The following is a 17,838-nucleotide window of genomic DNA, read 5'->3' as shown; positions in this document are numbered from 1 at the left end:
AACTAAAGCCTGACATGTTAGATATTTTAGAGAATTGCTTAAGGCATCCTATTCCTAATGATTGCTACTACACTCGTGAAAAATAAAAAACATTCCTAAATTTCTGCATCTGAACACACTCAAACACACAACACATCTTGATCTTGAGTCATGCTCCAAATATTTGGCTGAATTTAATCCAAAAATGTATATTTGTAAATCTTACGGAGATATATTTTCAGATCATATGAATAAAAAATAAACATAGAAACAGAAAGTTGCAGAATGAAAAACAAAATTAACATTGATACATAGGTAATCATTAACATAAATTGAACATTACATTTCAACATCCATGTGGACGTTTCAACATCTTCATAATATCTTTGATCGATCTCGAAATCGTCGCATCCAGCTCGATCAAACATTTTGTTTCGTAATTGAAAAATATATTCTATATAACCCTTACATGTGCACCTGTCTTCAGCTCAAAGTTGTTGAACTCAATATTTTTATTGTTCTCAATCGAGGAAGAATGACACTCGAGCTTCACAATTTTTCAATTGTGGAGCATGGTAGAAGATTCTCTAATATGAATTTTAGATATGGGAGTCTACTCATTGAACTTAAATTCAATTGAGGGTGTCGCCCCGTTGAAGGAGTGACATGCAAATTAATGTGCATTATGCTTTAATGTGATTTGATAAGAAATATGAGATGAGAGCCCCATATTAATAAAAGTTTTAGGCCAGTATGGACTTTAAAAATTCTATCTTATACAAGGAGAATATTGAAAATGCATTTTTAGAACCACCTATCCTGTGATTACGAAGATGTATTCCTAGAACCACACAACTCAGAAGCAGTATCAGAAACAGTGAAAAATAGAACATGTTTTAAAATAAAAATGGAGAATTATTTTGAAAAGAGAATTTCTTTGCCAACCTCCCTACCTTCTAGTCCACCTCTGGTGAAAACCCCATACTACCCCTGACTTCGGAAATGAACTTCCGAAATGCAAGAAAAAGGTGTTTTCGGAGATGCATCTCCGAAAACGCCTTTTTTTTTGAAAAAATTATCTTATTTCGGAAGTTCATTTCCGAAAACATAATTTCGGAAGTGAACTTCCGAAATACTGCGCGTTCTGCAGATTTATCAAAACACTCCCCCTCCCCCAATTCATTTACCCTAACTCAAATAAAAAACAACCAAAGGCGAAAATTTGTGCAAACACACTTCCAAGGCTGCATCAAGGCTCCAATCACATTGCTATACAACATTCAAAAGCCCACAAATCACTCAATTTGTAAGTTTTAAATTTGTTAGATTCATTATTCAAATGCATGTTATTTAGGGTTTCAATTGCATAAATGATATATGGACTGGTTGTTAGTAGTATTTAGGTTGTTTAGAAACTTTTTGAATTGGTTTTATGTTTGATTTTGGGGTCTGCCATGGAAGTTTCAGGAAACTCTATCGCAGGGGTGTTTCGGAAGTTCATTTCCGAAAACACCTCCATCCCAGTTTTCGGAAATGAACTTCCGAATTGTATCAGAAGTTCAAATTTTTTTAGTTTTTTATTTTGTCTCGCATATTAATCGATTTCAATTGTTTACAGGAACATGTCAGGAATGGGTGGCGCTAAGGGAAAAAAGGAGGTGAAGGAGAAGAAGAAGGTTTCGACCTGCTCTACTTCGTGCTCTCGCGGAGTGAAGGAGGTGAAGGAGAAGAAGAAGGTTTCGACCGGCTCTACTTCTCGTTCCCAGGGGGGCCCGGGGCCCGGATGCTCAAGCTCAACTATCTGGCGTGAGAGTCGTGGTTGATGCTGATGGTTCTGAGACTGAGTGGGATGAGGATTGGTATCAGTATCTTCATTCGGAGGAGTTCGCTCGTCGGGCAGAATAATGTGTTTTTGTTTTGTTTGATGTGTATTTTGTAACGCTCGTCGGGCAGAATAACGTGTTTTTGTTTTGTTTGGCGTGTTTTGTTTTGTTTTGATTTCGGATTGTATCTTTCGCACAGTGTTTTTGGATTTTATTTATCATATTAGTATTTTCTGTTTATATGTCGCTTATTTTATTTGCCGTTTCCGTTTAATTAAAATGCGAGACTGTTTAAGAAAAAACATAAAAAAAAAGCTTTTTGAGAGCGAGAAAGTTTTTGTATGGTATCCTAAGCATAACATGACACCATTGTTCAAGAGTAAACTATCTGGTATTTACAGAAAAGTTGGTGCTAGAAATATCTCTGAGTCACTATCCAAAGAAGAATCATCTGTTGTGAATGATGATGTTGAACTCGAGCATGTTGATCCAAATAATATTCTCAACTTAAAGGGGTTGGTTAAGCTTATTCTTGGTTTTCTTGCATGTTGTAGCCTGAAAATGGAACAAAGTAAGAGACATGAAGCTGTTAAAAGTCTTGTCAACTTGAGTTTCCGCGAGACAAAGGAGCCAATCAATGTAAGCTATAGTTTATCATTATCATCAGGGGACGTCATTACAAAAAAATCAAACAAAGGGGTGCGCTGGGAAAGTCAAAGTTCTATGTTTATAATTCAGAAGATGGATAGTGTTCGCGGCGATGAAATGAAACATGCTTCAAATTTCTCTGAAGCAATATCTGAAGGCGTTTTACGCGAGAATCATGATCATGTCGCTTATTTAATATATGTCGTTTATTTGTTTTTTTTTCAACAGGAGCGAGAGCCGTTGAAAATGCGAGACTGTTTTAGATAAAACATAAAAAAAAACACAGTTGCATAATTCAGAAGTTCATCTCCGAAGACACCCCCCATGAGGTGTTTTCGGAGATGCACTTCCGAATTGTGGAAATTTTAAAAAAAACATGCGCTCCGAGTTCATTTCCGAAGCAGGGGTATTTTGGGATTTTCGCTGGAGGTGACCCCCGTAGGGAGATGGCTAAAGAAATTTTCTTTTGAAAATTAAACATGTGTTGAAATCTATAAAAATGTATATATTTGACATCATTACATATAAAATATGCCTAACCACATAAATACATTGTTGAATAAAAATTAAAATGAATGGAAATATGTGGCACTGACTAAGGGCCTGTTTGGATAAATAATTTATTTGGAGTTTATAACACAATCAAAATAAACACTTATGAAAAAACTTGCATAAATTATTTTTCTAACAAGATAAAATAAATTTCAAAGCTTATAACTTGTTTTTATAAATTTAAGAGCTTATAAATTATCTTTGAGAGCTTATAAAAATAAACTTAAAAAAATCTATGAACAATGCCTATAAGATGCTGAACTCAATCAACTCACACTAATTATGGCTAAATGAAAAAGATTTATAAATTACCTAAAAAAAATTTAAAATAACCTTTACTTCCACTGTAAACAAAGATTAAAAGTTTCATAAAAAATAAAATATATATTCAATAGTGTTAAAAACAAAAATGCAGTGTTCCATTTTATCATTTTATTATCATGTAGTCATCGTCATGAACAACCACCATAATTAAATAAATAATAAGATCATGTCGAAAAATGTATTCCATATAATCCTCGTATGTTTTCTTTAAAAAAAAATTAACCCAACAAAGATCATGTCGCTGTCACGGTGAAAACTCGCCAACCATTATTACTAACACGGTGCTACACATTCAAAGGTCATCTTGCCACCACCGTGTGTGGTCACCGGTAATGAGAAATGTGCGTGTGTAGAGCAATGCTTCTTTAATTTGAGTGTTGTTATTTTTTTATTTCAATGGAATGATTGATATGATAATAAAACATAACAATGATAATGCAAAGGAATAACATAAAACATGAAAATAAAAGAATGAAATTTATCTCTCCTCTTTAAATGTTATATTTTCTCTGTTATCTTTTAAGGGTTAGACTAATCCAACAGTTCCGAATTGCCTGAGAGAGGGCATGAAAGAAAAAGTTGAGTGGATTCAATTCACTTCTTTACCTTTCGGCTCCATACCAAAAATGCATTCTCATTTTATTTGATCCCGAGACAAAGTGAGTCTAAATTATGATGAATCTTTAGAGGCGTATAGTAGATTTATGTAGATTGCCAAAAGAAGCAAGATCGTCATGCAACGAGGATTCTGCCGTTGAAGAGAAGCTAGAGAGTTGTGAGAAACATATGGCTTATAGATACCATGTTGACATTTTGAAACATTATGCAGGAGGTTGAAATTCTCAAATTATTTAATCAACATTATTATTTGCTGAGAATATATAATTTTAGCCGTTGCAGTAGATGATTTTAATAACCTAGCCAACTTGACAAATAAATGTAATAAACTTCACAAGTCAGCAGCAAACTAACAAAACTTAACAAATAAGCCTAAATTTCAAGTGTCCTCGTGACATACAGAAAAGCCTAAATTTCAAGATGCTCAAATAAGAAACTTGTCTTTTATACTAAATAAACAATTGCAGTTTCAACAAATATCCAATTCAACAACACACATTGATAAAAGAAAATCCTCAAAATTCATATTACATTAACTACCAGGAAAAATGAAGCATAATCATGAGGAAGTAAGTGTACTTCAATATTATATTTCCAATATCGATGCTAGTCTACCAAGAATGCAGTGAGGGACAAACAAATGCAGTCCCAAATATAATAAAGTTTTGTAATTCTTTACACACGTCTATATCTATGCGCCTGCTTAACTCCAATCTCATTACAAAAAGAGGGGCCATCTTGAGTCAAAATTTATCTACTTGATGGATTATCCGCTAGCTACAATCTCATGAATGGCATCGCTGACAGTTTCATCCTCGGATCTGACGGACAATTTCATTGCAACATCCTTTGGACCATCAAGTCCAAAAGACAACCGCACAAGCACCTTTATGTTACCTATGAATACACCCGACAACAAACATGTGTGTGATCTTGAATTGGGTGGAACAACCTCGGTACCCTGCACACCCATAAATAAAAATTATAAGATATCAACCTTCCAGAAGATAACAGTATAACTGAAAGCAGACATCAATGAAAGATACTCCTACCAGATTTCTCTCATTTGAGAATTTGTTAGGCTCTCATGGAGAGAAATGTCTTACTCAAGGAAAGTTTGCAAGCTTAGTGTCTATATCATGTTACACTAGGCTTGATCGTAGTACCAAGGAATAACAGAAGCACCAAAAAGTAACATAAGAGAAGCACCAAGGTACCTCTTCTAATGGGTTCTCTGCATCTACAACAGTACTTTACATGCACGCATGGACAACCTTGTGGTTGGGGTTTGGCAATGCAACGCCATAATGTTAACCTTAGTTGTTGAATAAAAGCATAATAATTGGTGCATATTCACCAATTATGTTTGCATCTTGGTTAGAAATATCAAACTCGCCTGAACTTAATTTATCTGTGTGTCCTGGAGTAAAAAGTCTGTTATTACAACAGCACCTACAAATCTGTCAATATAGGTTCTCTTTGCAAGTGTCCATGTGTATAGCACAAACAAACTGTTCATATAGGCTCTTTGTGCAAGTGTTCATGTGTATAGCACATATAAGCCTTTCAAATAGGTGTATGCACGCAACGCAAGGGCTTCCTTGTGGCTGGCTAGAGATTGGAAATGCCAGGCGCTAGATGTAAGCCCGTTTAAAAATATTCATTAATCACTAGGGCCATCCCTAAAATATTACATTCTGCATCAGATCCACATGTATGTATGTATATGTAGCCCACCCATTGTGACATCACAATTCACAGAATAGAAAACAAATTAGTAACAGTGACTTCCAATAAAGCATGCTTTTCCTTCACTTTTCTTGTAGTAGCTGATATTTTTTTATTGCTGGATATTTTTAAGCCCATATATTTTGTTGGCTGGCATCTTTACTTTGCCTTAGTTTTCTATTCTGAGAATTTCATTTTTGTCGCTTGGATTGTTCTGAAAACATGCAACTAATCCCAAATACTACACTCTTTTACAAACAGGCTGCGGATTGTAAAGGCTGGGAACAGTATCAGATGTTAATTCAAGGTTGAAGGGGAATTGCTTCAAATTAATGGCAAGGTAAGCTAATTGTCAATGTGTTGAACTATTTTTTCACTACTGTGCAATCATGATGATGGTCCCAAGTCAACAAATTATTTTTGATAGAATTTGTATAGACATTTTTCTATTTTTCTGTTTTCATATTTAGGGCATGCATGAGGATTATACATGAAAGGTGTAGATTTCAGGTGCTATTCCACCAGCTGAAACTACCTGCGTGAGCCACAAACATGCAGGCACTAATAATATTATGTTACCTTTTATTGAAAAAATAGTTATACCCAACATGCAGGCACTAATAATATTTCTAGCCTCTCATTCCTTTCTTGAGTTCATGTTATTGTAGTTCATGTATCCATTCTTTTGGCTATCATGTAAACTTTTCTGACTAATGTATTTATCAAGCAAGCAACATGATTAAGACATGTTAACAACTAATATGTAAACAGATACAACAAGTTAACCCTCACCAACTTTTAAACTTGTTCAATACAAATAGAATAAGGAGACAATAACAGGTATGCAGGCCGACTACTACATAATTTTAATGTTCTTTACTTATCTGTATACTTTTAAATTAGCTTACTGTAATCTCTTTTTTGCAAGTTATTATACCTTTCAATTTGTTTCTTGCTTCTTATATAAATGGGAATGAAAAATAAGCACTGCTGTCGAGGCTCTTGGTGTTACACTGGTAGAACAGGCACTTAAAAATATATACCATTTTAAAAGTATAAACTAAATTAGTTTTTTTCCCCTCCCCTTACAACCCAAACAAAGAGAGGGTTATTCCCTCTTCCTTCCCTTCTTTTGAACTAAACACTCAGTTAAACTGTTAAAGTCTTGATATCCACCAACTACATTGGCATATTTTCTTAATATTAAACCTAAAATTGTGTATGAGAAAATCCCCTTTTGGTTTATGCACTCTACTAAATCCTTCATGGAAAGCAAATCTGTAAATACTAACATGATACAAAACAGTGATTTAAAAACCGAACCAGAGAATGAACCAGTGAAACCTCTAGGTCATGGTTCAATTGATTTAACCCGTTGGACCGGATCATACACAAATAAATAAACTAAATAATAATTACAATACTAAACTTCATAGATAATTCATGGAATGTTTTAATATTGATTTTTGAAAAGATTAAATCTAATATTTATTGCTTAGTAAAATGCTATTGTTGCTTTCGTTTTTTTTTATTTTTGCCTATTATTTGTAAAATATAATGCTATGTGTCTATTGGTGCGTCACATCCGTGATGAGCGAATCCTTTTGCTTTCTACTTTGTTTAACTTACTGTGTTTTAAGATACTTTTAAGATTTCTATCTGCACCAGACGGTTTACCAAAACTAGTTCCAGTTCTGTCCAGTTCAAAGCGGATTGAATGATTTCATTTCGGTTTGTACAGACTACCAGTTTTAAGCACCCTGACCAACCCTAGTTCACAGTTGAACCAGCCGGATCGTTTATGAAGCAGTATGTAGTATGTTGGGAAGCATCTAACAAGCATAATTGTCCAAAAACAGTAACTATGTTACAGTAAAAAATTGCATGATAGCCTTGACTTGTTTGTATTCAGTTTAATGAAATAAGGTTGTTAATGGTGAGGGCATTGGGTAATTAACAAGAGGCCATGGATTCATATCTTAATGCAACCACTTTTAGACAAACACAGACATAATGCTAAATAATTTTTTCTCAACGAAGTAAAAAAAGAAGCAGGTAACATCATTGGCTTACCTCACAGGGTTGCAAGCCAAGAAGGTTGGTGACGGTATTTACAGCTTCAGCCAAGCTCTCCCTAGGACCAAGACCGTACTCATCCACACGTTCAAAATCAGGGCCCATGCTTTCCCATGCATTCCTGAAATTAGATACCCCTACTTTCAACGTGTAATCAGCTGAAACAATCTCCAGATCCTCCAACTGATATTCATCTTCAACACCATCATCTTCAGCTTCACCAGTTGTTGGGTCAACCTGAAGAAGATCCAGTTTATATGGAGATTTTCTACCAAATATTTTATAGATTGTTTTCCACAAATTCCCTAAATGTAGGAAATAAAAACAATCCTCGCACTAGAAACGTACACTTAATAATGATACATGTTGGGGCTGGATCAAATAATAAAAAACCCAAAAGCTTCATAAAAGTAAAGAGGATTAAGTACCTCTTTAACAATAAATTTCAGAACATTAGAAAACTTTCCAAGTGTTGGCACACCCTCGGGCTTCTCAAATGCCACAAAAATCTGTCCAGGTGAATCATAAGGAAGAGACTTGAGAGGCTTAGAGAACACCTCTGAAAATTCATCTGCCTCTGAAGAATCCACAAATACGATAACCTGTGTACACGGATATATAATTACAAACAAGACCTGAGTTTGGATTGTTTTATGAAATTTTAAGTCTCTATGAAACTCATTACATGTTCTAATAATTGCTCTGGTATCGTGTTTGTGCAGTTGTACTGGAACACAACATGCCTGTCAAAAATGTGTTTAATAACATTAACTGCATATTCTGTCTCTGCTTCAGTGAGCTCCACAGGTGCTGAGGACTGGTAAAAAATTTAACATTAGCACATATATATCGTATTACCCATTGAAGGAACAAAACACAAAAATAAATTTGTGAAAGAACAATCAAGTGTATAAACCTTAAACAGGCTGCCATAGTTAGCAAACTCTGGAACAGATGAAAGCATTCTCTGGTACGCATCAGCAGTTGATGAGGGAGCACTTGGAGGAGCCCCCAAACCAGTTGGCTTTTTCCCAGCAGCTTTCTTCTCTGCAAGTGGCTGAGATTTGACTTCCTTGGGCACAGAGTTAATGTCAAAAGCCTCTTCTGAAGGCTCCTGTAAACATATCACACACATGAGATATTGTACTAATCGAATGCAAGAAAAACACCAAAACTTACATAATTTTTCAAACTAGTCTCCAGATTGACAAGTGGGATATCAAATGGCCCAAACAGGAAGTCCTTTACAGCATTATCAGTCTCAACAACAGAGCCATCACCTCCAAGTGTGTTTAGATAAAGGGTTGCTCTATCACGGACCTGCAAATAAATCATAATACCAGGCATAAAATAAAGCAGTTGATAACTTCACACACATCCAGAAATAGAAAATCCTTTTCTTTCGGGGGGAGGGTGAGAAGAGAGATGTCATTCATAATTTTCAAATTTTAAATATTTATTAGTTTTTAGACAAACATGTATATACTATATTATAGAAAGATTTAAAGTAAGCAATTCAAAATGGAAATTTAATTACATATAAGCAACAAATCCTGAATATGACGTGCAAAAAATTACACAGCTAGTGCATCTCATAAAATGCCTCATAAAAAAGGACACGGAAATTCACCTCATCGTCACTGTCAAAAAGACATCGCCTCAGCAGAACAAATATGCGCGGCTGAAAGAGAAAGGATGTGATTTTAAATTAAGTTAGCACCAAATATTCCCCAAAAATATTATAAATAGAAAGAGAAAATCACTAATGTGATAATAAACAAAAGAAAGTGAACCTTTAATGCATCAACTGCAGCACCAAACTTTGCCAAAGTGCTCACAGCACCGGCCCTAACTGTTGCATTCTCAAGATGTACTCTATTATAAATGAAACGAATATATTTGCTGGGGTCTGATGTTTTTGGCCCTTCAATTCCTAGGAAGTGCAGTATCTATGGTTCAAGGGGAACAAAATGGTTAACAGCAAAATGTTCACACTTCCAGAAGAAAAATAAACAAACTGTGAATCACGAAGGACCCCAATAGAAATACCTGTGTAGAGAGATAAGTGAACTCGCAATCTTCAATGAACTCACAGAGATGAAGCAATCCAGTTTCCTTTGCATCAGGGATTTCTCTAATGAGAATCACAATTGAATCTACAATTGCCTTCTTGTACTCAAAACCACCCTCTTCCCTAAGAATGTTACTCAAGAAGTTCATCCTGAAAATAATAGCAGAGCACAAACAAATAATTTATACCATTCATTAAGGAAAAAAGATTATGCAAGGTATAAAATTTGGGGAGATGAAGACTATAGTACAGCTCACATACAGAGATCTATATTTTAACGGGAACTTCTGGCACAATGATCTTATTGCTTCAACAACAACAATTTTGAATTCATCGGCAATATCAGACATGAAATTTGTAATCTGTTTCATAAGACGGTCAACACTTGATTCATTTCCTGTCTTCAAAAGTGTAGTAATAGCAAGTGTGGCAATGCTTCTATTCTGGTCGGAGATTAAACTTTCCATGTCAATGTTGCAGTTAGTGACTGATGTTGGGTGTATCATTGCCACCTGCAAAGTTTCATAGCCGCACTCAGAACTAAAATAATAAGGGTCAAGTTTAGCCAATGCAAATATCATAAGAAAATTTCAGAACCCGGAAAATCTAGATTTTATATCAACTCATCCAAATCATAGAAGGGAAAAACAAAATACTTATTCCATAGGGAGGATGCTTAAGAGGCCTGTTAAAAATCACTTCTGCTAAAATTTGAGTGACTGCTGAAGGCTTACCTTGTTCAAGGTGCGGACAGCAGCAAATCTTAAAACTGGCTTAGAAGAACTTAAGAATAACTGAAGAACAGTAATAGCTGGAGTTAATTCTCGGCTTGTTACACCATTGAGCTCTGTAATAGCCCTGGCAGCTTCAAAAATCACCATTTCTGATTTGTGACGAAGGCAACTCTCAAGATAATCATAGAAGGGGCGGTCCCCTGACTGTGTGTTATTTCCTGATTCACGGATAACCTACAAATGCAATAGAAGATAAACATTAAGTAAATAAATATCGTCCCAACAACAAGATTTGTATGAAGACATACCTGACTTGTGTAGCGAATTAACAGGCACTGAGCTAAAGGTGAGCGAACAGTTCCCCTTGTCAAGCTGGTAACAAGCTTGCTAACAGCTAGTCGGTCATTCTGTCGTATCTGCAATTTTGAATTCACCAAATATCTCAAACCCTCTTAAGAATTTATACTTATGTTCTGTGTGATAAAAAAAAAGTAGGTCTTTCAGAAGGTACAATCTAAAAATTGTGCAGTATAACATTTTTAGAAGGACTTTAAGGAATAAAAGTTAGTTAATAAGACCAAGTGATTGGGCACAAGTGATTACTTAGCTTCACTGCTTAAGAAAAAGACAGATTGTTCAGGAGAACCCAGGTTTGAATCCTGGGTGGAAAAATTTTTGGTCAGACTTTACTTACCTCTCAGCCAAACTCCAGATTACCAGGGACTCTTCCCATAGAAACCGGAGGGTTAACACCAAAAATATAAACTAGTTAAACATTATTTTTCCATCATTGTTCAGCTCAAAATGGAATTCTACAAGATATATAAGACATGTAAAGACTTTGATGATGCCATAGCCTACAGAGATGGCAATCAATGTAGGTAAGAGATGGTTCAGCTTAAACTGGATTTCCACAAGGTAAGAGATAAAAACTTTACTAACTTCAACAACGATAGAGATATGAACATTCTTAAATAGCTTCTTCTATATTTTTTCTAGCCTTCCTCTACATCTAACGTTTAGGATGTCCTCCATTTCATCTACTCTCCTTTCTATGGAATCTATAGGTCTCCTCCACACGTGCTCAAATTACCAAAGTCAAGATTCAAGCATATTTTCTACAATGGGGGCTGCATTAATTCTCTCCATCCCTCTATCTCTAATGCTATTGTTAGTGCACTAAGAATGTGAGAATATTGTTTGAGTGATAACATTTGAATACAGGAGAAAAGAGTGTACAGGATTACACAAAAGTCTCTATGTTTGCAAATCTAAGAGAATGAGTGTCTCTCTTGAATTACGTTCTTCCTATTTATAGACCTAACTCAGCCTCCTCTAGTTCCTTGATTGTGACATATTTGTGGCTGAGTAGATAGAGAGATAGTAACTACCATAAAAGAGAGCAAATACCATAGTACCAGACAAATAAATAACAACTTCAGCAAAGAAGTTTTGATTTCTCTTGTATTACTCAAATTCGACATCCAATTAAGCTCAAATAGAAAATAAGCACCTCTTAAAGAAATGCACTTAAATGACAAGTTGGAATAATAGAATCATGACTAGCTTATGACAGGCCTTTAGCTGCCTTATCCCTATTTTCCGTTCAACAAAAAAAAAGAATCATGACTAGCTTGGGCTGAACATTCATCATTCATGATATTTAGCTACGATAAGACAAGTACAGTGACCATTCAAGAAAGTGCAGTTGAAATGCAAAGATTTAAGCCAGGAAGCGAACCATAATTCACTGAATGATCTAGAATCACAAAATAACCAGACCAAACTTGCATCATACCTGATGTAGCAAACCCAGTGCATGAAACTGTACAAGAGCTGCTCTTGATTGAACAGCTTCCTGGACCTCATTACTCCACCTTTTTACAATTTCAGGATTTGTCTGTAAAGAGGGGGTACAAATAAGCATATACCATACATGGGATGTACAAAATATACAGAATGACAAATAGAAACAGGTATTACCTGGAGTAGATGAATGCCACTAACTAAGGCAGCACTTGCAACAACCGGATTCTTATCTACAATTGCTTGTTTTATATACCGCTCAATTTGGGTAAGAAGGGTTCCGTCTGTAATACGACAAAGCACTCGAATGGCATTTGCCTTATACATATCAATCTTGCTATTCATGTCCTTCATAAGAGAGCTAGTGACAATAATAACCTTTACAATATCAAAGAAATAGAACAGTCATATAATCTAAGTTTATAATATACAGATTAAACCCTACACATATGAATCTAAAAACGAAGAAATTTTGCATAGTAAAATGTAACCTCATCTGCAGAGGGAGAGATCTCCTTTATCATCAGGTAGACCATTCTCCTTAATCCCATATCTCTAGACTGGAAAAGCTTAGTCACAGCAAAGAAAACTTCTGTAGCTTCGGTCTAGCAATAATAAAAAGGATCAATTGTGACTCTAACATAAATCCACAATGTCAAACCAAAAAAAATGTATGAAGATTTGTAAGTCTCTCAAAACCTTGGTAAATGTCTCTCCCTGATTCAGCAGGTATAACAGCTTTGTAATAACCTAGAAAAAAGAGATGGCAAAACACACACAACATCACAATTCAACTGCCGGAATAATTTGCATAAAAAAAAGAGAGAACAAAGAAATCCTCAAGTCCGTGATAAAAACCTGTGAACATCTCCTAGCATCTAGTTGTGGATCATTAAAAACCCTTGCCTCCTGAAGAACCGCACCCTTTTCAATTCCCATGAAAGGCGAGTATTCCGCTAGTCATCCATAAAAAACACAATTAGAAATTCTCTAGCACCGACACCTCGGAAAAAAAGGTGTGTCAGTGTCAATGTCCAAAACAGATACCGACACTTGTAATTACGTTTAATTTATTTATTTTTCAAATTATTAGACATGTCAGCATCGGTGTCATGTTTCCGGTGGTGTCTGTGCTCCATATTAGCAACAATTACAATCTGCGACAGAGCTAATTATGAAGCAAGATCTAAACTATCAACTCATCACTGAAAACTCATTCATTCAACGATCTACATTGCGAATTATGAAGCAAGATCAAAAACAAATCGAATCAAATTCAAAAACACTAAATTCAATCCGATGATGATGATGTAACTACTAGGCGAATTCTACTACTACATTGGGAATTTGAAATGGAAAACGGATCTGGAACCGAATCGGATAAATAATCATTCAAAACATAAATGCTAAGCGAGAAGATGATAGAAAACAGGTGGAATTAAGAAATGGTGAGATAAGAAGTGAACCTTCATCGTCGCGGTCATCGTCCTTCTTGGCGAGTTGCTGAGCCATTGGCGTGGCAGAATCTCAGGGATCTGTGAATGTTGTTAATATATCAGTGCTCCGATAGAAGAAAAAGAAGAAGCAGAAGATTCAACTAACGCGAAAATCAGATCATCGGTGCTTTGTATTCCAAAGACGTAGATCGGGTGGGTAAGGCACCGACTACTAAGGAAATTAAGAGGATTATTGCATTTTATATTATAATACTCCTCTAATTAAAATTTACAGCGCTTAATTTTAATATTATGAGATTAATTTTTATGGAATAATCTATTTTAAAGCAAATGTACTTGGAAAATACTCATTTGCGCTTTGCTAAAAAAAATTACCCCTAATTATTTTGGGGCAAAATGTGTCTAAAAATTATTTTTTTTATAACTAAATTCAGAATTTAGCTACATTCAAACTAATAGTTTGGTCTCTTTGTGTTACCATTGGCCTACAAATGTACAATATCCAATTTGCCTGCAATGTAATCGAACCATAACTTTTGCATCAGTACCAATGTTACAGTTTTCTCCTCTGTTACAACAGTGTTTCCTTTGCTCATATCACTTCAAACTTCAAACTTTATGCTCCAAACTAAAGCACTTGCTTTCTGATATCACTCCCTACTTCCCTTCTCCCTCCAAACCGATATTTCATTTCACAGAAAACCTCCTTTTGCCTTGAAAACCTCCTTTTGCATCTTCAATATCTCTGTTTCGTCAGTTTTCCTTCGAATCACCATGGATAGACCTCTAGAGAGAGTTACCAACATAAACGACGAAAAGAACTTTGGAAAGTTTCGTTAAAATCCATCAAAATGGAGTGTGCTATCAAACAGCAATGAGCATTTTGAAATGGTGTCTTTGACAAAGAGGTGAGTTAGTTCAGTAACACGCTTTATCGCATCCTATTTGTGTGTGGAATCTGATGGAAATGAACCATTAAAATCTTTATGGTTGTGTTTTGTGTGCTGAATATGTTGGAATCTCTTGTAGTAGTGCATAAAGAATAAGGAAAATCATGTGTTTTATGGAGTTTTCATGTTGACAGATAACTGAAAGAAGATATTCATACTCATTTAAAAGGAACAAGTCGTATTTAGAGAGAAACACTAAGTCGAAAATCAACACAAAGAAGAAATTTGTTATTTCGTTGAAAGCTTCATAACTTTCATTTTTGTAAATCCTGTTGTGTTGTAACCGTGTGTATCAAGTTTTCAAGAAGCACTTTATACACACAAAATCTTGTAATTTAACCAGGTTGGTTAATTTCTTTGAGGGACTAAAGGTTTAGTCAGGATCCTCGAGAAGTCTTTGGCTGGTGTGTCATTGAGGTTGTAATCAAAAGGTTATTTGATTAGTGGATTAAGTGCTTGTTGATTAGACAAAATCACTAGGGTATGGTGGACTGGAGGTAGCCTAGTTAACGATGAGCTAGGATAAAATCGTTTGTTATTTATCCATGTTGCTCCTGTGTTGTTTGTGTTTGGGTGTGCGAAAAAGATTTTAATCTTGAAACCCCAATTCAACCCCCTTCTTGTGTTTTACTGAACCTTTAGCTTCGTGTTCGTCCTTGACAGAGACACATTCACTTTTCTCTGTTGACCTTTTGAATCTTTGCTACAGTGCTTCTCAATCCTAGTTTCGAGCTTTTTATCGACAAACATTTGATAAGCCTCATATTAGCAACCGTTTTAGAATTATTGTTCCCTTTCAAGTTTCTAATATTATTCTTATCGTTGTTCTGCATATTTATTTGGACTTTTTCCATACCATAATAATCCATGGAATACATCAGAGTTTTGCCTTCTTTAACAAGTTTTTTTAAAAGTGAGAGGTATGCTCCTCCCCTTCCACATTACCTTTATCAATCTCATCTTTACTATTATTGTATACATTATTATTATTATTAAATATAAAAAAAATAGATACCTGTTCCTAGTTTTTTGATTTAATTCTCCTATATCCTTTCTTGCGAGAAATAGGTGTAATGTACATGAATGAAATTACATCCGGTTCCACTGAATAATAGTTCAGTTATACAAGTTGGGTCCGGTTGGCATACAGTTCCATGCAGTTGTAACTCGTTGAATAAATTATACAAAAGGAAAATAGTTAAAGTAGTTATATCACTTTCACTTTTGAGTTATTTTTATTTTCTCTCATTGCGCACACACTCTAGTCCCTCCAGCTATGAAGAACGTTTTTCAACCTACAACTCCAAAGAAACATGAAGATTCCGCACCATCCCGCCACTATCAACAACAGCTGCTTATAATCCCTATCCCTTTCAAACATGACACCGAGAAGAGACAAATCGTTCATCTACTTAATATAAATCTAAGGTTGTCATGATGACAACCCTAGACAAAACCCTAGCCACATGCTTATGTGGCAATCTCACAAACCTTCTAAACTAAATTCTAAATTTTTTATATTTTATAGAATTTTATATTTATTTTAAATATAAATCTCAAATAAATTTTACATTAAAAATTGTCAAACAAATACATTATTAATTATTTAGAATTAATATCCCGATTAACATTTTACAACTTTTATAACTCTTATTATATATTATTAACTCTTAAACTTTTCTAAATTTTTTATATTTTATAAAATTGTATATAAACAATTGACAAAAAAAATAATTTTAATTATTTTTTGTATAATTTACAATTTTAGTTCATCAAATACTGATAATATGTGAAATAACTTATAATAATTTTATAAACAACTATAATATATAATTCAATTGTATTGAACTTTATGGAATTGGAAAAAAAACTATATTAATTCTTTTTGTATAATTTACAATTTTAGTTCATTAAATACTGTTATTTTAGAAAAAAAACATTTTAGTTTTAATATAAACTATTATTAAATAGAATTACATAACTATAACTGAAAAATATTTTTTATTGAATTATAATTATATTAAATAATATTTTTTCAATATATTCTAATTTCGAGAAAAAAAATATATCAAAATTTCACAATCAATGAATTTTAATATTTAGTGTGACAATTATAATTTTATAATAATTTCCTTTTAAAAATATGTATTTGATAATTTAATATTCAATTCTAAATTACATTATAATAGACACTTTATTAACTTACAATATAATTTGCTAATAATATAATCGTATGTATATAAGACAATCATAACCTATATATTGTAAAAATATATATTTAATAATTTAAAGTTCTAATAAAATTGTGAATCTCTATTTTTAAAATTCGTGTTAAAATATATATTTAAAAACTTAATATTGTAATATCATTTTAAATCTCTCTTTTTTATCCAATCTCTAACTCTCTATTTAATGTACATTAAAATATTACTATGATGATTTTTTTTTAATTGGTAATAAATCACTTAACTAAAACTCTTTTGATTACTATTTGATCAGTTACAAATAATGTAATTAAAAGTCTTATATTAAAAATGATTAATCACTTTATTATTGATTATAATTATCCATTTAAGGCATATAATTTTGTAGTCATATATATATATATATATATATATATATATATATATATATATATATATATATATATATATATATATATAGGACATATCATATGAGAATGTGATAATGAATCTAAACCATTGGATTATAAAATAAATGGTGGAGATTATGTGTGAATATTTTTTTCTCTCTCCTCCATCATTAAAATAAAAGATTGAAGAGAGATAAAAAAAGATTCACACATAATCTCCACCATTTATTTTATAATCCAATGGTTCAGATTCATTCTCACATTCTCATATAAAGAAGGCATTCTCATATGATATGCCATCTATATATATATATATATATATATATATATATATATATATATATATATATATATATATATATATATATATATAATACAATCGTAACCTACATATTATAAAAATATATATTTCTTTTTTTTATTCCTCCCTCTATTTAATGTATATTAAAATATTAATGTGATAATTTTAGTTTTGTTAT

At 33.5% G+C, this 17,838-nt stretch overlaps 1 protein-coding gene across 1 annotated transcript; it reads right to left on the bottom strand.

Moving 5' to 3' along the window:
- Window positions 1-4,428: 4,428 nt before the first annotated feature.
- Window positions 4,429-14,037, bottom strand: LOC131660375 (coatomer subunit gamma-like). Its single transcript, XM_058929615.1, has 18 exons — window positions 13,826-14,037; window positions 13,218-13,315; window positions 13,059-13,109; window positions 12,851-12,964; window positions 12,537-12,737; window positions 12,352-12,453; window positions 10,862-10,969; window positions 10,554-10,787; window positions 10,081-10,331; window positions 9,798-9,969; window positions 9,542-9,697; window positions 9,379-9,429; window positions 8,928-9,068; window positions 8,665-8,862; window positions 8,434-8,565; window positions 8,177-8,350; window positions 7,746-7,985; window positions 4,429-4,905 (listed from the first exon to the last, which is right to left on the bottom strand). Exons 1-18 carry the CDS (start codon window positions 13,869-13,871, stop codon window positions 4,711-4,713), a joined length of 2,664 nt encoding a protein of 887 aa, XP_058785598.1. The 5' UTR covers window positions 13,872-14,037; the 3' UTR covers window positions 4,429-4,710.
- Window positions 14,038-17,838: the final 3,801 nt, after the last annotated feature.

The sequence above is a fragment of the Vicia villosa genome, linkage group LG3 (genome assembly GCF_029867415.1).
Source record: "Vicia villosa cultivar HV-30 ecotype Madison, WI linkage group LG3, Vvil1.0, whole genome shotgun sequence".
NCBI lineage: Eukaryota > Viridiplantae > Streptophyta > Magnoliopsida > Fabales > Fabaceae > Vicia > Vicia villosa.
Note: the sequence above shows the minus strand (reverse complement) of the source record. Positions and strands in the feature narration are given on the sequence as shown.